This window comes from Mesoplodon densirostris, chromosome 5, assembly GCF_025265405.1.
Source record: "Mesoplodon densirostris isolate mMesDen1 chromosome 5, mMesDen1 primary haplotype, whole genome shotgun sequence".
NCBI lineage: Eukaryota > Metazoa > Chordata > Mammalia > Artiodactyla > Ziphiidae > Mesoplodon > Mesoplodon densirostris.
The window spans coordinates 18,679,325-18,700,332 of record NC_082665.1 but is presented as its reverse complement, the minus strand read 5'-3'; the positions used below and the strand labels follow the sequence as shown (position 1 = coordinate 18,700,332).

At 37.2% G+C, this 21,008-nt stretch overlaps 1 protein-coding gene across 1 annotated transcript in view; it reads right to left on the bottom strand.

Moving 5' to 3' along the window:
- The window catches only part of CYYR1 (cysteine and tyrosine rich 1), a 105,614-nt gene extending 99,248 nt beyond the window's left edge, over window positions 1-6,366 (bottom strand). Inside the window, 4 exon segments of the mRNA XM_060098787.1 lie at window positions 865-967; window positions 5,967-6,058; window positions 6,115-6,143; window positions 6,145-6,366. Coding sequence (XP_059954770.1) covers window positions 865-967; window positions 5,967-6,058; window positions 6,115-6,143; window positions 6,145-6,366 — 446 coding nt within the window.
- Window positions 6,367-21,008: the final 14,642 nt, after the last annotated feature.

The following is a 21,008-nucleotide window of genomic DNA, read 5'->3' as shown; positions in this document are numbered from 1 at the left end:
CAGTCACTTGAAAAATACAAAATGCAGACTCCTGAAAGCCATGGGTAATGGTCACCCATCGGTGAAATTCTTATGTTCCTATTCTCTACCTTCTACTTCTTAACTTGAAGGTGTGTGTAGAGGAACAGAGAGTTGCACAGTCCTCAGACATACAACCCTGAAGACAACTTCTGCTCGTCCATTTCCCTTCACCTAGAAGCATCTCTAAAATAAATCCTTAATTTGTTAGAGAGAAATACTTAACACCTTCTCTGCATGTATGTTTCATTAATTTTTGTAGTTGGTTATCACTTTACCCTGTTGAGGCTAGATTTCTTGGGCTCTAACCTTGTTTCCAAAGTTGCTTTAGATGCATCATGTAGAAAACTGACGTTTCATATCTCAACTGTTTTTATTCATAATGTCTCTTTTCCCTGATATCTACTGGCTGAGTCAGACAAATATATGCGTGGCAAAATAAACTGGCTATCATTAAATGAAAAATTCTAACTTATTAATCCTTCAATAAAGCAGACAAAAAAATATAGTTTACAATGTTAAAAAATGATCAATATATGAATATGGTCTAGTTAAAACATTATTATTACTATTACATTATTATTATCATAAAACAAATTAGACAATAAAAAAATATTCTTTAAACTCCCTTCTAACAAAAGCAATTTATTTTGTGTATTAATTTACACATTTAGTTAAATAATACAATACACTAGATAGTGATGAGTGTTGAGTGTCTCCAGTAAAGATTTTATGTCAACAACCAATCTTAGAATTTCCTACTCATAACTATAACTTAGTACTTTTTGAAAACATAACTGGGCAAGGAAAAAAGTATCAATATGGTCAAATTCGATTAATACTCACGAGAGAATATTCCCAATATAGGCATAGTAGGAGCAACAGTAGGGAGTGGTTCCATCACAGCAGTAAGATTTGCAGTCTTTGCCACACTGAGCAAGGCAATCCTCTACAAAATAAAAACCATATACGTGAAGTTACGTTTCTGAAAATCCCAGCTTCACGAAAAATCACTCTATTTCACATCTCAATCGGTCAACGACCACTCTTTAGAACAGTTAAACTTTCATTTTACGTGCTCACAATTCCAAAACGTTTGTAAGTAACTAAACTAATCTTCCTTCCTTATTAGACATAAATCTGGAAAAGGCAAAGACCAGTCTTTGAACCTCGTCCATCGAGCACCATAATTGGTAGTCAGAGTTTGTTGAATGAGACACTGAAGGGAGGAATGAGTGATCCAACTACTCAGACATTAACTTGGTCAACAGAGTTCTTGCAATAATTTTTAAATGATAAAGTTTTTTGACTTTAGGGTGCTACTCTCAACTACATTTAGTGGAAAGTGTTGTTGACATGAATAATATCAACTGGAGATAATATTTAAGTAATGTATATTTTTCACCACAATGCATTATATGCTTTCCTTTCTCTACCATTTTTTACCTCCATAATTACAGTTTCTATACATAAGGTACCACAGATGAGTCTTCATACCCTGTCAATCCATTTGGATTGGAAGATAATGAGTTAGTTAGCTGTGGGGAAAATTACCTATAGATAATTCACTGGTGAATAATTAAGAGTTTATTTGATACCAGATTTAAGAATCAGTAAGCTATGAAACAGCACTATGTGAAGAGGGAAATGTATTTTCTGATTAAAAAGGACATACCAGAGCTGAAAAACCAAATTACTGTCTTTTTTCCATGTTATTGGCAAGGAAAATTATACCAAAATGTTAAATAAAAATTACCCTACCTTTGAAAAATTCTTTATTCTTCCTAAATGATTTATGTTTAACAAGTTAAGTTTATCATTTAGTTATAATCAGTGGTATAAATTACAATGGATATGTGAGTTTCAGGTACATGTAGGAAAACATTAAGTACAGTCTGATAATTTAAGTTACATGTTCAAGAATCACAAAATAGGTCATTTCCAACTCAATCTCTGAAGGCAATAACTACTATCTAAATTATATAAGACTTTTGCTTTTCTGTCAAAGTCATAACATAAAAGTGTAAATGTTATATATATGCCTACATGTCCATGTAATTGATTTATTTAGAGAGGAAAATACAGATTTTGCTTTTAAATCACCTCCCTGACAAGATGATTCTTTATAAATTGATGCGATCAAAAACCAGCAAATTTCTTTGACTTTTATCAGTAATGTATGGCCTCTGTGGAACAAGTCAAAAGTTCATGTTTTCTTTTCCTCAATTTTATTCTACTTCATAAATGAACAAACCTTAATGTTTTCTTCCGGGATGTGGTAAGAAGACAAGAAAGGGAAAAATAACTACCTTTGTAAGATTCAGTAACTCTACTTAAATCCAAAATTTTGAAGACAGAAAACACGATCTAATGATTTATTGACGGTGTCTGCTTTTTGCAGTTTATTTTATCATTTTCCCAGGAAATTTCTATAGCTTTTATTTTTAGTACTGTTTAATTAAGTCAAATATTTAGACTAGTCAGTTATCTCAAATGCTTAGCTGGGATGTTTTGCTTTATGCTCTTAAAAACCGTTCAGATAGTGGGAGAGCTGACACCCTGCCTTATTCTGTCAGAACAGGACAAGTGATTTTTAAATAGCTTCATGGGGTGCCTTTTGAATAATGCCCAAGACAGTGACATCTTATTAAGCTCTCCATGATTATCGAAGATTCAATTACTGTTATTGTAAGGACATGGTGTTATCAAAATATTTTGAGCCAATGTTACAGGAAACCAAGCCCCAAATCTTGTAGCCAAGAAGCTGGATTATACCTGCAGCAAACATCTAGATCCTGTCACACATTGTTCATTAGTTTTATGGCATTTTCCAGCACTCTTGTCTACTTCCCAGAATTAAACAACCAAAAAGGGAAGGTTTAATAGTATGGCAAATACATTCACAATCACAACATTTCCAAACTGGGGAGTCAACCACTTCAAACTTATTTTGATATGTTAGTTGCTTTCTCCAGTTTATTTGAGAACAATCCTATAAAGATCACAGTTTCAACAGTACAGAAGAATTTTCTCACGTGTAAAAGAATGAAACTTCCCAATGGCCCTCAGAAGATAAATAATATTATTACTAATATTCAAGTTAACATCCTTGAAAATTAGCTAGTTCCAATTTTCTTCAATGACTTTAGTTAAAGGCAGTATCTGGAAGAAGCTTCCCCACTCCCATCTTAAGAAATGTGTAGTACAGGAAAGCATCTGGCTCCAAGCACTTGCTCAGAATTGCCTCTCGTAATCTATAGCTAAGGATCAGAAAGGAAGGAAAGGGAGGAGACAGAAATCACTGGCTAGGGTTGGGAAGGTTAAAACCTTGGCCAAATCCTGTCTTTGTAGCCTGCAGTGGGAGTTGGATAATAATATAAACACTTCGTTGAATCCCTTCCCCAAAGTGACTCCACAGTCAGACACGATGCTTCAGGTATAGAAACCTTGCTCTTATATCCTTAAGGAATGGAACCTGTATTTAATGCATTTTCCTTGGAGAAAATAATTCAAGTTACGGACAGTGCATCTACATAGGTTTTTGTCCCATTAAAGCTGGCAATTTATTTAACAGGGTATCTGGATTAATTCTATTTCTTCAGTGTACCCCATCTCACCCCAGTCCTCACTTCCAGCCTTGTCTCTTAGTTCCAACCCAACTGTGTTATCTGTTTTTGTATATACAAATCTCATGATTTTTGCCTTTGTTCACACTCTATCCTATTACATCTCCTATGTCCAAGGCTTCCTCTAATTCAAAGCTGTAGGTCCTAAAAAGTCCTCCTCAATTTAATTTCTCTGAGCAAATATTTCCTGAGTTCCTCTTATGGGCCAGGTGTTTTGCTAGTCTCTGAGAATATTATGCTAAACAAAATAGACATCATCTTCATGGAGCATATCCTCCTAAGCCAGCAATAAGGTCCCCTCCTTCAAACACCTAGAGCATTTGGTGTATCTCTCCTATAATACAGCTTTTTATACCTTAGAGTAATGGGCACACCTGATCTCCCAGACAAGACTCAAAGCATGGCCTCTGTCCTATGTATCATTTAACACATCTCATTCCATAAATATTAGTTGAGTGAATACGGCAAGCATAAAAAGGCCTCTGAAATAGAGTTCAGGAATTAATATCAAAAGCACATTAGCTAATAATTTCTTATCAAAGATGATAACTCAACCTAGTATTGGCTGACAATGACTTTGTAGCATACTGGGGAAGGATGTGGATGGAGAGAAGAAATGAATGGAATGAAAACTTTTTAAACTGATCAAGCTTGCTGCTGGCCAGCTGGGCGAGTTTCCTGAATCCTGGGGGGGCTGTGCACTTAACATTAGGGGAACAGGAAGAAGGGAAGGAAAAGTGCAACTTAGAAGCTTTCAGCTCACCAAAGAGAATAAAATGGACAAAAGAACAAGAAAAAGTTGTTCAGTGGTGTGACTGAAGATGAGCAAGGGAATTAAAGTTTCATTTGCTGCGTTCTATTTTCTTATTTTTGTTTTCTTTCTGTAAACAGAGGAAGTGGAAAGAATTATCATTGTTTCAAATGAACTCATAAAGAGATTTTAATATAAAACAAATATTAATTCAATTGATTCAGTTAGACTCTCAAATTCTAAAAACATTATATGACTTAAGTAAAAGAAATAAGCACTGGAAACACATTATAATGTGGACTCTCCTCATTAAATAGAAAGTACTTTTCCTATTTTATAAATTTCTGTATTTGAAGGTCAGCTATTCCCCTACAATAAAATATCTTTAAAACAACTTATAGACAGCCACTAATTTACATTTTAATAAACAGATTGGAAACTTCTATAGAAGTTATTGTGATTCATTTCTGGCAAGACTGAATGAGAAATTCAGTTCTACTGAAGTTCAGGTAAGAATGTTGAAGAACGTCTTCATTTTGGTTGCAATATCTTTGTTAAGTATCAAAAGGCAAGTCATAGTGCTATACATAAACTTACTACTGCAAGGTCATAGGTAAGCCTGTGGTGTTTGTTATAGGAAGTTAGAGACATGAAAACATTTCCAAAGAGCTCTGCTTTTATCCTGTTTTTTAAAATATGAAGCGGATGCTAAGCCGCATGTGTAATTAACTTTATACATGAATAACCAATGAAAGGCCATTTTGGGCTCCTCATCAGTCACAAAACAAGAAAACTGCTTTGCTTCATCAATTATTAGCAATTCTCTCTAAGAATAATTAGGATGAGGGAAATGAGAAGCCCTTCACCTATAAGCAAACGCTTAACAAATTCAGCGAAAACAGATCAGATTCTGGGTGAATTTATGCCTCTCCAAAACCCTATATTTCAACTCAAAGCTTCCAATAACCCTGTCCACCACACTTGAGGGTCATCTTCTAAAGAAGAAAAACAGAGGTCTAAGGCTTTTTTATTTCTGAAAGGGAAAATCCGGAATATTCGGAATGTGGAGGCGAAGGGGCCAGTGTGTAGCATTTACTGAAATGGAAAAGTCATCAGATTAGTTTATTTGAAACCTCAGCGATGCCTCCCTAGCTTCAGGTGCTTTTCAAAAAACATGCTTTCTTCGCACAGCTCAGTCTCCACTCTCACCCCAAATTCCCGAGTCCTGGATACGACTGGAAAAAATGTACGCTATCCAGAAAATAAAAACAATAACCCCTAAATGTGGGGTTGGGGGTAGCTGCTTCGCGGAGAGAGAGAAAGGAAAAGAAAAGAAAAAAAAAAAAAAAAAAGGAAACGTGTAAGGAAAGGGACAAAACACAACCGTGTGGAGGTCAAGCCCAGGGCTGCAGCGCGCGGGCTTGGGCTTCTGCTCCTGCCTGCGGGGACCTCACAGTCTCTGACCTCCCACCATGGTCCCGTGCATCCCGGCCAACCCGTGTTTGCCCGGAGTGTGACCCCGTCGCCGCCCCGAGCCCCCTTCCCCTCTCCCGCCGCCCTAGGTCACTGACCTGCGTAGACAAAGAGCAGGACCAACTTCGGAAGCAAGACCCCTGGACACCCGGGGACCCTCCGCGCGTCCATCCAAGCCGGTGGCCGGAGGTTGCGCGCCAGGACAGAGATGGACAGAGAGACAGACAGATCGGTCTGTAGAGAGGGCTGGGAGCCAAGGGAGAGCCCGGCACCGGGAGGGGATGGGGGAGCTGGAGGGCGGTCAGATGCAGAGGGCAGTGCTCTGGAGAGCCGGGTGGCGCGGAGACCTGGCCATCGCCCTGGGAGCTTTCGAGGGGAGCCCGGGCTGCCGCGCGGGGCTGCTCTGGGGCGGAGGTCTCTTTGTCTGTCCCCGCGGCGCTCGGGCGGCGGGCTAAGCGGCCGATCCAGCGTCCTCGGCCACCCGGGCTCACATTTCATCTCCGCGGGTGGCACCTACGCGAGGCTGGGGGCGGGGGTGTCCCCGACTCCTCCCCACGCTCCAGTTCTTCCTTCTATAGAGTGACTCGAGGAGCTTGGTCCTCTCCTGAAGGAACTTTTTCTAACGCTTTGCTTTGGCTGTCGACACGGAGTTTAATAAGCTCCTTTACCGCCCTGCTCTCCAATCCAATTTTTCCTTTGGAAGTAATGGGTAAAGAAAAGCTTTATATTTTATCTTTACACAAACGCAGGGAATTTTCAGGGTTTAAGATGTTAGACAAAGAAAGCCAGTGAGGAAAACCTAGGAGAATTGCAAAGTACAGAAACAGTGTATGGTTTAAGGAGAGCACTGTGGCAAAATGTATCAAAATTCCAATACACAAACACTTTAGTCAGTCCCCCATAGGAGTTTATAAATATACTGCTACATGGGTATTAGAGGATGCAAGGATACATCGCCTCCAAAATAAACATCACTTGAGCTTCCTATTGTGTTTTATGCATCATTGCAGAGCTAACCATCCACCAGGTCCAACAAGAAGCCTGGTCAATTTCTCCTCCCTCAGCCGCAATAACCAGTCTATCACTTCGAAGAAAGTTTGAAGTACATGCAACAACACGGATAAATCCCAATCAGTGGTACTGATTGTACACCTAATACCCACTCAAATGAATTTGCATTTTGGCCTCCATTTCTGCCCTAATGTAGGCTCTTGTAGTCTCCACGATAACCATTCTCCTGCCTCAAGGGAGATCAGCCAGACTGAAGCTAGATTATTTCTACTTAAACTATATATTTAATCACATTCATTCACCTGTTTAAAACTCAGTGGCCTCCTGTTGCCCTTAAGTTAGAATCCAAACATTTAATCCTTGGCTTCTGAGAAACTTCATCCCTTGGTCCTACAGCCTCACAGTTTCTGGAAAGTAAAATAAAGCTTGACTTGAGATTTTTTAAAAATTACAGAAAAATTATAAAATGGTCACGTTCAAAAACAACTTAGACTGTTCAATCAAATAAAGAGCATATTTGTAACATAGAGAAGAAATACAAAGATGAGGAAATCATGGATAAAAATATTTAAAAAAAAAACCTCCAAGGCACATAGAGGAGGCCCAAAATGAGAATAATATGCAGGCTCAAAGCAGTTTTAGAAGAAACAAAAATGATGAAGCAAACAGCAAAGAGATTTTTTAAAAATTCTGAGCTATAATAATATTTGAATTTTCTGATGCAAAATGGTGAGTTCCAAAAATCTTTTTTAAAAAGAGGCATGCATATATACATATCCCAGAGACCTACTTGAACTTGTATAAATTAAAATCATATATAATTTTTAAAAAGTCTCTTAGAAAAAGAATCAGACAGACATTAAACTTCTCATTTGCAAACTTGGAATTGAAAAGAGAGTGAAAATATTTCTAAACCATTGAAAGATAAAGACTATAGTCCAAGAATCTTACTTCCAAATTGGATTCCATTAATATTTGAGTTCATGAAGATATTTATAACAGTGTTTATTATCATTTTAAAACACGGTAAAGAACTTACATGTCCAACAGAGGTAAAACAATTAAGTAAATTAGGATATGTGCATGTTATATACAAACTATAAAATGATGGGGAAAATCCATAAGATATATAGTTAAAAGGAAAAATGGGAAAGGAAAACTGGAAGTAACCCATGGATAAACAGATTGTGCTATATCAATACAATGAAACACTCCTCGGCAATAAAAGAAAGTTTGAAGTACATGCAACAACACAGATAACTCTGCTAACGATATGCTGAGCAAAGAAGCCAGACACAAACAAATAACTGTGTTATTTTGTTTATATGAAATTCTAGAAAGGCACAATTAATCTATAGTGACAGAAAGCAGATGAATGGTTGCCTGAGGGAGTGTGTAGGAAGAGGAGATTGATGGCAGAAGGTCATGAGGGAACATTTTTGGGGTGATGGAGATGTTCTATATCTTGATAATGGTGGCTATTCTACAGGTGTATACATGCGCTGAAGTCATGGAATTGTACACTTAACATGTGTATGTTTAGTGTATGTAAATTTTACCTCAAAGAAGTTGATATTTCAAAAGCTGTGCTAATTCATAATAGGAGATAAGAGTATATATATCATTTTATGTACATTTAAGGTTTCTATGTGTGCCTGGTCTTCATCTTCATTAAAAGATGTGCAGATGCCAAGAAAAGAAAGTGTTCATGCAAACATGGGCATAAAACCAAAAGAAAGCAAGGAGGGAAAAAATGAAGAAGTAAAAGGGAGATGAACTACGTATGGCATTCAGGACATAGAAAGAATACTGAATGCCGTGTACCAGGGCCATTTTTAAGTTCTTTAAAATTTCAATGAATACTCTCAACATCCCATTGAGGTGGATACTGTTATTATTATCACCCTTGTTCTATGAACAAAGTCAGGCGGCCCAGCGTGGGTAAATGACTTTGCCAAAGTCACACAGCAATGAGTGGTGCCCGATAGTGTAACTCCAAAGCAGAGCATCTGCCCCTAAACACAGAAGCTAAATTGTCTTTCAAAATTAATAGCTTGGTTGGTTTCAGTGAGGTTTAAAATTCGCAGTTTGACCATATCAAAAACAAGAGATAAAATACTTGCCAATGACGTTGGTCAACTGAACTTATTTCAGTTAGCATCAATAAAGTTTAATGAGCAATCCTATGTGCAAGACCTAGTACCAAGTGTGGGAAGTTTTAAGGAATTAACCTTCTTTGAAGCTTTGTAGAAGGGCAGTTTGATAAAAGCACAAAGTACTATTGGTTTTAAGATTTTCCTCTCACAATTCTGTCACACAATAATAATCTACCATTAATGATGAGTGTTTTTGCTACAGTTTAGAAATCATTTCTGCATGTGTAATATCTCATTTAATCATCATAATCCTAAAATGGATTGTATTACTATTATTTTTTTTATTACTGTTATTTTTGTTGTAGCTTAGAAGTAGGGTTCTGAAAGTTTAGTGTGTATCAGAAGCACCGGCAGGGCCTGTTAATACACAGGTCACTGGACCTAACTCGATTTGGTAGGTTTACAGTAATACCCGAGAATTTGCATTTCTAAAAAGTTCCTGGTTGATACGGATGCTGCTGGCTGGGTACCACAACTAGAACCAAACCACTGGTTTAGAAAATTCTGACTTAGAGAATCTTGCCCCTTGCCTCACGTGACTTCTAAGAGAAAGAAGCAGGTTTTAAATCCAGGTTTCTCTTTCTAGCTCTTATACCCATTTTAGTATACTGCTATTTCTCATCTTCACATTTTCACCATGGTTTAACTATTAACAGCCCTGCAAATCACCTTTTAACTGTCCTAATTTTATGTCTCACAAGGATTTCTGATGAGTATCTCATAATTAAAAGTGGGATTTGAGTTTGAGGGTTTTTTTTCCCGCTCAATATGACCATATTAACTTTTCAAAGGAAATTTGGGAGAAATTCATGTGACAGCCATATGCTTTGAAATATTAATTTAGTTTTAAAAGTCTATCCACAGGGAATTAATTTTATTCTTGTAATCCATCTTGTGTGGCATTAAATGCTTGGCTCTTGAAAGACTGCAGTGTAAGAACTTCACATTTTAGAGGAAATATACTAGTATCACTACTAAGTACATAATGTAGCCTATTTTATTTAACTATTTAAATCAGATGTTTCATCATTTCTTTGTTTGTGTAAAATATCCAACAATCTGTCCCTAAATCAAAGAAAGACAAAGGACAAGATGGAAACTTTACCATTTGGATATTTCTTGTTTGTTCTATCATTTGTGACACTTTCATTTACTCAGAGGATGATGAAACAATGGCATTTGTGTAGATTCATTTTTTGCTTTTTTAAAAAAAATTTCTATTTGGAAATAATGTCCAATAGAAAATCTGCAAGAGTAGTACAAAGACACCCATGTTTCCTTTACTCAGATTCACCAATCGTTAAGAATTTGTCCCATTTGTTTATCATTTGCTCTTTTTCTATATATGTGTATGTATTACTGTTTTACTGAACCATTTGAGAGTAAGCTGCATACATCATATCTCTTTCCCCCAAATACTTTAGTGTATAGGTCGGTTTGTTGGAATTTTCTACTATATAGTTGCTGCTTTTTCCTTTCCTAGGAATATGCAATCTGTGGGAATACATTAAACCTCCCAAATGTCCTGCTCTTCAGCAAAATCCCTCTCCCTCTTAGATTTAACATGTAAGAATGTTTTTTGCTTGAAGCAATCTTTACTATGATGGCTGCAAAACGATGATTTTTCAAACTCCAAATCTGTCTCTGCATTGGCCAATTGGCACTTGGCATTCAAAACAAGAATGCCTCTCCTTTATTGATTGATTGATTGATCATCAATAAGGATTCATGAATTCCTATTTTTTGAGGGTTTATAATATATTAATCTCAAAACCTCCCACATCTGGCCAGTGGAGTCCCTTCAAACTAGCTCCTATGTCCTTGTGACACATCCCATAATTGCTTCAGGCACATCTTAACTTCCTGATATAAAAGATGTTCCAGGTCCATATTGAATCTTACCTTCCCCTGCCCTGGAATCAGTCTTTCTCTGAGGAGTCCTTGTTCCTTTTAAAGGATAATGGTATTAGAAATCAAGGTCTCATCACTAGATGTTCTTGTTGCTACTAGAGTGTCTTTGCTTCTTGGGCCTTCCAGTGGACAGAGATAAGAAATATATGCATGTTTTATATATGAGTCTACACCAACGCTCCAATTCCAATTCATTACCATAGGGCTCTTCCTCAATTTCCACCATTTCACATCTGTAACTCTCTTTTTACATTAACTTAGTTTTGCATTCCTATAATACATTTTAAATTGTTTCAGAATTACTTTGCTTAAGTCACTATCAAAAATGATACTGCAAAAAAAAAAAAACACCCAATACTAAAAAGAGTTCAGAAATTGTTTTCATTACTCCCCCACCCTACTTGACCCAAGACTAAGGGTATATAATTTATTAGTGTGTTCTTAATATACTTGAATTAGTCAAACCCTCCCTCTCTAGCCCCAACTTTAATTTAATTGAAATGTAGTTGAGTTCATTTATTTCCATTTGTTTTCAGTTTTAGTTTTTTGAGGTTGTTTTTGCTATCATTTTTGTTTGTTTTGGGTTTTTCCCCTATTTTTGTTGATTTAATTTTGTTTTTTGAATATGTAGAGCTTCTGAAAGTCAAAATCAAACAGTAAGATGTATTCAGAGAAGTGTCAATCCTTCCCATATGCCTTTCATCTCAGTCTCCCCATGCCTTCAGTGGAATCAACTTCATTATTTTCTAGTTTGTCTCTCATGTGTTTCTTTTTGTTTGTAAAGAGGAGCAGCTTATTTTTTGTAGTGGGTAAAGAAATTTGAGATGTATTATAGGAATGTGGAATAGGAAATAGAAAGGGAGAAATCTGGAGTGATAGATTGAAATTGGAATTATTGGTATAGATGTCCTTATTTCCCTTTCTCTCTTACACAGAGGTAGCATGTCATCCATGCTATTTTGTACTTCAGTTTTTTATACTGAATAATGCATTTTGGAAATCACTGTATACCAGTTCATAAAGATTGTCCTCATTAATTTTTTAATGCTTTGTAGTATCTCATTGTATGGCCTTCTCATATGTCTGGATCTTTAGATAGTTTCCAGTATTTTCAATTGCAAATAATGCTGCAATGAATAACCTTGAGAATATGTATTTTCTTATTGTTGAAGCTATATCTTCAGGGTAAATAAGCACAAGTAGAATTGCTGGGTTAGACAGTAAATGCATGTATAGTTTTGTTAAATATTGCCAAATTTTCTTATAGAGAGAATATACCATTTTGCATTTCTACAAGAATTGCATCTGAATGCCTGTTGCCCACAGCTCTGAAAATAAAATATACTGTCAAGCTTTTGATTTTATCTGTTTTATCAGTTTTGTGGGATTGGTGGTATCTCTTGAACTCCTCTTATTATGTTTGAAATTGAACATGCTTTCTTTTTTTTAACACCTTTATTAGAGTATAATTGCTTTACAATGGTGTGTTAGTTTCTGCTGTATAACTGTGAATCAGCTATACATATACATATATCGCCATATCTCCTCCCTCTTGCATCTTCCTCCCACCCTCCCTATCCCACCCCTCTAGGTGTTCACAAAGCACCGAGCTGATCTCCCTGTGCTATGCAGCTACTTCCCACTAGCTATCTATTTTACATTTGGTAGTGTATATATGTCCATGCCAATCTCTCACTTCATCTCAGCTTACCTTTCCCTCTCCCCGTATGCTCAAGTCCATTCACTATGTCTGCATTTTTATTCCTTTCCTGCCCCTAGTTCTTCAGAACCATTTTTTTTAGATTCCACATATATGTGTTAGCATACAGTATTTGTTTTTCTTTTTCTGACTTACTTCACTCTGTATGACAGTCTCTAGCTCCATCCACCTCACTACAAATAACTCAATTTCATTTCTTTATATGGCTGAGTACTATTCCATTGTATATATGTGCCACATCTTCTTTATTCATTCATCTGTCGATGGACACTTAGGTTGCGTCCATGTCCTGGCTACTGTAAATAGAGCTGCAGTGAACATTGTAGCACATAACTCTTTTTGAATTATGGTGTTCTCAAGGTATATGCACAGTAGTGGGATTGCTGGGTCGTATGGTAGTTCTATTTTTAGTTTTCTGAGTAACCTCCAAACTGTTCTCCATAGTGGCTGTATCAATGTACATTCCCACCAACAGTGCAAGAGGGTTCCCTTCTCTCCACACCCTCTCCAGCATTTATTGTTTTTAGATTTTTGGATGATGGCCATTCTGATGGGTGTGAGGTGATACCTTGTTGTAGTTTTGATTTGCATTTCTCTAATGATTAGTGATGTTGATTGAATTGCATATATTGAAACATACTTGCGCTCCTGGGATAAACTCCACTTGATCATGGTGTATGATCCTTTTAATGTGTTGTTGGATTCTGTTTCCAAGTATTTTGTTGAGGATTTTTGCATCTATTTTCATCAATGATATTGGCTTGTAGTTTTCTTTTTTTGTGTCATCTTTGTGTGGTTTTGGTATCAGGGTGATGGTGGCCTCATAGAATGAGTTTAGTTGTGTTCCTCCCTCTTCTATATTTTATAAGAGTTTGGAAAGTATAGATATTTGTTCTTCACTAAATATTTGATAGAATTTGCCTGTGAAGCCATCCAGTCCTGGGCTTTTGTTTGTTGGAAGATTTTAAATCACAGTTTGAATTCCAGTGCTTGTGATTGGTCTGTTTATATTTTCTGTTTCTTCCTGGTTCAGTCTCGGAAAGTTGTGCTTTTCTAAGAATTTGTCCATTTCTTCCAGGTTGTCCATTTTATTGGCATAGAGTTGCTTGTAGTAATCTCTCATGATCTTTTGTATTTCTGCAGTGTCAGTTGTTACTTCTCCTTTTTCATGTCTAATTGTATTGATTTGAGTCTTCCCCCTTTTTTTCTTGATGAGTTTGGCTAACAGTTTATCAATTTTGTTTATCTTCTCAAGGAACCAGCTTTTGGTTTTATTGATCTTTGCTATCATTTCCTTCATTTCTTTTTCATTTATTCCTGATCTGATTTTTATGATTTCTTTCCTTCTGCTAACTTTGGTGCATTTTTGTTCTTCTTTATCTAATTGCTTTAGGTGAAAGGTTAGGTTGTTTATTTGAGATGTTTCTTGTTTCTTGAGGTAGGATTGTATTTCTATAAACTTCCTTCTTAGAACTGCTTTTGCTGCATGGCATAGGTTTTGGGTCATCATGTTTTCATTGTTATTTGTTTCTAGGTATCTTTTGATTTCCTCTTTGATTTCTTCAGTGATCTCTTGGTTATTAAGTAGTGTATTGTTTAGCCTCCATGTGTTTGTATTTATTACAGATTTTTTCCTGTAATTGATATCTAGTCTCAGCGTTGTTGTTGGAAACGATACCTGATACAATTTCAATTTTCTTAAATTTACCAAGGCTTGATTTGTGACCCAAGATACGATCTACTCTGGAGAATGTTCCATGAGCACTTTAGAAGAAAGTGTATTCTGTTGTTTTTGGATCGAATGTCCTATAAATATCAATTAAGTCCATCTTGTTTAACATGTCATTTAAAGCTTGTGTTTCCTTATTTATTTTCAGTTTGGTTGATCTGTCCATTGGTAAAAGTGGGGTGTTAAAGACCCCTACTATGATTGGGTTACTGTCGATTTCCCCTTTTATGGCTGTTAACATTTGCCTTATGTATTGTGGTGTTCCTATGTTGGGTGCATAAATATTTACAATTGTTATATCTTCTTCTTGGATTGATCCCTTCATCATTATGTCATGTCCTTCTTTTTCTCTTGTGGTAATTTTTATTTTAAAGTCTATTTTGTCTGATATGAGAATTGCTACACCAGCTTTCTTTTGATTTCCATTTGCATGGAATATCATTTTCCATCCCCTCACTTTCAGTCTGTATGTGACCCTAGGTCTGAACTCTAAATTGTTTTGGGTTTGTTATCGTAAGTCTTTTCCTTCTCTTGTGTTTCCTGCCAGAAAGTTTCTTTAGCATTTGCTGTAAAGATGGTCTGGTGGTGCTGAATTCTCTTAGCTTTTCCTTGTCTGTAAAGGTTTTAACTTCTCCATCGAATCTCAGTGAGATCATTGCTGAGTAGAGTAATCTAGGCTGTGGGTTTTCCCTTTCATCACGTTAAATATGTCCTGCCACTCCCTTCTGGCCAGCAGAGTTTCTGCTGAAAGATCAGCTGTTAACCTTATGGGGATTCCCTTGTATGTTAATTATTGCTTTTCCCTTGCTGCTTTAAAATTTTTTTCTTTGTATTTAATTTTTGATAGTTTGATTAATATGTGTCATGTAGTGTTTCTCCTTGGATTTATCCTGTATGGGGCTCTCTGCACTTCCTGGACTTGATTAACTATTTCCTTTCCCATATTACGGAAGTTTTCAACTATAATCTCTTCAAATATTTTCTCATGATCTTTTTTTTTCTCTTCCTATTCTGGGACCCCTATAATTCTGATGTTGGTATGTTTAATGCTGTCCCAGAGGTCTCTGAGACTGTCCTCAATTCTTTTCATTCTTTTTTCTTTATTTGTTCTGTGGTAATTATTTCCATTTTTTTATCTTCCAGGTCACTTATCCATTCTTCTGCCTCAGTTATTCTGCTATTGATTCCTTCTAGAGAATTTTTAATTTCATTTATTGTGTTATTCATCATTGTTTGTTTGCTCTTTAGTTCTTCTAGTTCCTTGTTAAAAGTTTCTTGTATTTTCTCTGTTCTATTTCCAAGATTTTGCATCATCTTTATTATCATTAGTCTAAATTCTGTTTCAGGCTGACTGCCTATTTCTTCTTCATTTGTTAGGTCTGGTGGATTTTTACCTTGCTCTTTCATCTGCTGTATATTTCTCTGTCTTCTCATTTTGCTTAACTTACTGTATTCGTGGTCTCCTTCTCACAGGCTGCACGTTCGTAGTTCCTATTGTTTTTGGTCTCTGCCCCCAGTGGGTAAAGTTGGTTCAGTGGGTTGTCTAGGATTCTTTGTGGAAGGGACTGGTGTCTTTGCTTTGATGGATGAGGCTGGATCTTGTCTTTCTGGTGGGCTGGACCACATGGTGTGTTTTGGGGTGTCTGTGACCTTATTATGATTGTAGGCAGCCTCTCTGCTAATGTGTGGGGGTGTGTTCCTGTTTCACCAGTTGTTTGGCATAAGGTGTCCAGCACTGTAACTTGCTGGTCATTGAGTGGAGCTGGGTCTTGCCGTAGGGATGGAGATCTCTGAGAGAGCTTTCACCATTTGATATTATGTGTGAACTGTAGGTCTCTGGAGAACCCGTGTCCTGATCTTAGCTCTCCCATCTCAGAGGCTCAGGCCTGACACCCATCCAGAGCACCATGGCCCTGTCAGCCACACAGCTCTGAAGAAAAGGGAGAAAAAAAAAAAAAAAAAAGAAAGAAAAATAAATAAATAAATAAAACAAAATTATTACAATGGAAAAATTATTAAAAATAAAAACATTAAAACATAATAAAAGAAAACAAAGAGAAAAAAGGAAGAGAGCAACCAAAGCAAAAAACAAATCCACCAATGATAACAAGCACTAAAAACTATACTAAAATAAATAAATAAATAAATAAGTAAAATGGACTGTCAGAACCCTAGGACAAATTGCAAAAGCAAAGCTATACAGACAAAATCACACAAAGAAGCATACACATACACACTCACAAAAAGAGAAAAAGGAAATATATATATATATATATATATATATATATATATAAAAGCAAGAGAGCAACAAAATCAGTAAACAAATCTACCAATGATATTAAGCTCTAAATACTAAACTAATATAAACATAAAACCAGAAACAAATTAGATGCAGAAAGCAAACCCCAAGTCTACCTTTGTTCCCAAACTCACTGCCTCAGTTTTGGGATGATTCTTTGTCTCTTGAGGCATTCCACAGATTCAGGGTACATCAAATTGACTGTGGAGATTTAATCCACTGCTCCTGAGGCTGCTGGGAGAGATTTTCCTTTCTCTTCTTTTTTGCACAGCTCCTGGGGTTCAGCTTTGGATTTGGCCCCACCTCTGTATGTAGGTCGCCTGAGGGCATCTGTTCCCTGCCCAGACAGGATGCGGTTAAAGGAGCGGCTGATTAGGGAGCTCTGGTTCACTCAGGCTGGGGGGAGGGAGGGGTACGGAATTCAGGGTGAGCCTGTGGCTGCAGAGGCCTGTATGACGTTGCAAATGTGTGTTCTCGCTGGATCATGGAACCCTGGCAGTGGCAGTCTGCACAGGCTCCCGGGAGGGGAGGTGTGGATAGTGACCTGCGCTTGCACACAGGCTTCTTGTTGGCTGTAGCAGCAGCCTTAGAGTTTCATGCCCGTCTCTGGTGTCCGCACTGATAGCCATTGCTCGTGCCCATCTCTAGAGATCATTTAGGCGGTGCACTGAATCCCTTCTCCTCGTGCAGCTCAAAACAATTGTCTCTTGCCTCTTAGGCAGGTCCAGACTTTTTCCTGGACTCCCTCCTGGCTAGCTGTGGATCACTAGCCCCCTTCAGGCTCTGTTCACGCAGCCAACCCCAGTCCTCTCCCTGGGATCTGACCTCCGAAGCCCGAACCTCAGCTCCCAGCCCCCACCCATCCCGGCAGGTGAGCAGACAAGCTTCTCAGGCTGGTGAGTGCTGGTTGGCACCAATCCTCTGTGCGGGAATCTCTCCGCTTTGCCCTCTGCACCCCTGTTGCTGCGCTCTCCTCTGTGGCTCCAAAGCTTCCCCCTGCCACCCCCGTCTCCACCAGTGAAGGGGCTTGCTAGTGTGTGGAAACCTTTCCTGCTTCACAATTCCTTCCCAGAGGTGCAGGTCTTGTCCCTATTCTTTTGTCTCTGTTTTTCCTTTTTTCTTTTACCCTATCCTGATATGTGGGGAGTTTCTCACATTTTAGGATGTCTGACGTCTTCTGCCAGCATTCAGTAGGTGTTCTGTAGGAGTTATTCCACACGTAGATGTAGTTTTCATGTATTTGTGGGGAGAAAGGTGATCTCCATGTCTTACTGCTCTGCCATCTTGAAGGCGCCCCCCAAACATCTTTTCATAAGGTATTATTTTTCATCTTTTTGTGAATTATATGTTTAAATCTTTGCCCATTTTTCTGTAGGATTTTGGTGTGCTTTTGCTCAACTAAAGTTCTTTGTATATTAATATATTAGAGCTTTTAAAGTGACATATGTTGCAATTATTTTCTCCCAGTTTGTCATTTCTCTTTTGGCTTTTCTTGTGGTGCTTATGCTATGAAAATAATTTTTATTTTTAAGAGGTCAAATTTTTAAATTTTATTTTTTTGCTATCTGGATTTTGAAGTCATAGTTAGAAAGCCTTTTTCTACTCCAAGGTTACAGAGGAATTCACCTTCAGTAATCATACTTGTATAGCTTCTATACATTTTGATCCCTTTTTGTAGGGTAGTAGGGCAAGAGGATATAGAAATAGCATATAACAATTGTTAAGCATTTAAGTACATAAATCATAACTGTTTGGAAAATATTATGTTCTTTTTGTCACTGAGAGGTTATATGGGGATATTTGAAATCAGATGGTCACCATTGTTTTCCAGTTGGAGATCTGATGCATTATTTTTAACAAAACTAGGAATTCTTTGAGCAGATAATATCTTTTTTTGTGGTTGTAATGCAAATAATGATATAGGAAAGCTAATGGAATGCCTCTTTGTATTAAAAAAATAAACTGAAACCCTCTACCATGATAAACACAAATGCAAATTTGACTTATCAACAAGTTTATCTTCTGGGCTAATAAAAATATTTCACCCTACTAAGAGAACAGGCAAGAGAAATCTTTCAGTTAACTAAAGAAAACTTTCCAATTTATGTTGTAAAGAAATATTACATTAATTTAAAATTTTGGAGGAAAATATAAATATAAAGGAAAAATATTATCCATATTTTTTTCTTTTTTGACGTAGTTGGGGTGTAGTCTCATTTAAGTCTTTGTATGAATATGTAGCTCACATAGTTGAAGCATATTATCTATTCAATTTTATATCCTGCTCCTTTCAGTTAACGCTGTATCCTAAACTTTTTTAGTATTTGTACAGTCTTCATAATCATTATTGTCAGTAGTGATTTAGAATTCCATTAGCTTGTCTTAGCATATTTTACTTAGACCTTCCTTTATTGCTGTCATAGCTTTCTTACTATTCTCTTCATTTCCACTTTACTCATATTCAATCAGTTTTCCAGGCATTGGCCTGAGTAATGTTTTAGAGATTGTATCAGATCCCCATAATCCACTGACTGAAATTCTTTCATCTACTTCCTTTGCACTTTGAGTAAAATTCAGGCTCCTTACAAAGACCTACAGAAACCATGCACAGGTTGGTTCCCATCTGCCTTTCTCAGCTTTTTACCACCTTTTCATCCTTCCCCACTATGATCTGGCCTCGAGAGCCTCTTGGGGTTTCCCAGAAATACCAATCAGTTTCTTGCCTCAGAATCCTAGCTCATGCTATTCCATCACTCTGTAGCAAGTTTCTCCCTAAATCTTCACTTCAGACCTCACCTGAAATGTTATTTCTTCAGATTCTTCCTTGATTCACCCTCTGTTACTGTCAATTAAAACACTGATTAACATGCCTTCAAGTTAATTCAGACGCATATTAAAATTTGAGAACCATTGGTCTAGAAAATTGCTATCCAATAAAAATATAACATAAGCCAGGTATGTAAAGTTTTCCATAGCCATGTTAAAAAAGTAAAATGAAAGTGGTGAAATTAATTTAAGGATATATTTTATTTACCTTGATCCATCCAAAATATTATTATAACATGTAATTAAGATATCATTAATGAGATATTTTACATTACTTTTTATTTTTATTTATTTATTTATTAACATCTTTATTGGAGTATAATTGCTCTACAATGGTGTGTTAGTTTTTGCTGTATGACGAAGTGAATCAGGTATACGCATACATATATCCCCATATCCCCTCCCTCTTACGTCTCCCTCCCACCTTCCCTATCCCAGCCCTCTAGGTGGTCACAAAGCACCAAGCTGATCTCCCTGTTCATTTCTGTGTCTGGGGAAAATCAGTTTCAATCTTACACTGTTGTGAGGGAGAAATATACTTATATATTTACTTTTAACCACTGCTACTGTTAGGATGATTTTTATGATATCTCCCAGGGATTTCTCCAGATGATAAATTAAAAATGGAACATGAATGATAGCAGAGCTGAAGGATAGAAAGAGCTTGAGTACACATCAAAGGGTGATTTAGCTGGTGATTTTGGGAGATCTGTCAGTCAGGAAGCTTGCCTACCCACAGACTCTTTAAAGAGAAACTGACTTGACTGCAGTACTGCTCAAGGGAAACTGAAGGCAAGTATTTTGGTACTAACTGACCTTTTTCCACCATAGACTTTTTGATTGGATTAGGAAAGGTCATCTGATCCAAAACTAGTCAATCCTTATATTGGCAAGCACTTTTTGGCATTACTTGGAACAAAAAGATAAGTTCAGCCCATCAAATGAATTCAAATTAGGAAATACCAAAATAATGAGACAGGTAATAGTGGGAACTGAAAGTGGAGGAGGGTGATGCTAGGAGAGACTGGGCAAGTATCTATAGAATGGGTCATTTGCTGGCCTAAGTTAGCCAGAGAGGAGCAAGGAGGTAGAGAAAAAGTGAACTTAAATGTACAAATATATACATACTGACTTTGTTTGGGTTGCTTTAACAAAAATACTATAGACTGAGTGGTTTCTAAAAAATGGAAATTTATTTCTCATGGTCCTGGAGGCTGGGAAGTCAAAGGTCAAGGTGCAAGCAGATTCTGTGTCTGGTGAGGTCCTGCTTCCTAATTGGCTGTCTCTTCACTTCCTAATTCACTGTCTTTTCATTGTTACATGGCAGAAGGGCTGAGGGAGCTCCATGGAGTCTCTTATATGAGGGCACTAATCCCATTCATGAAGGCTCCACCCTGATGAACTAAACACCTCCCAGAGGCCCCACCTCCTAATACCATCTCTGTTAAGGATGAGGATGTCAACATAGGAATTTGGGGGGAACACAAT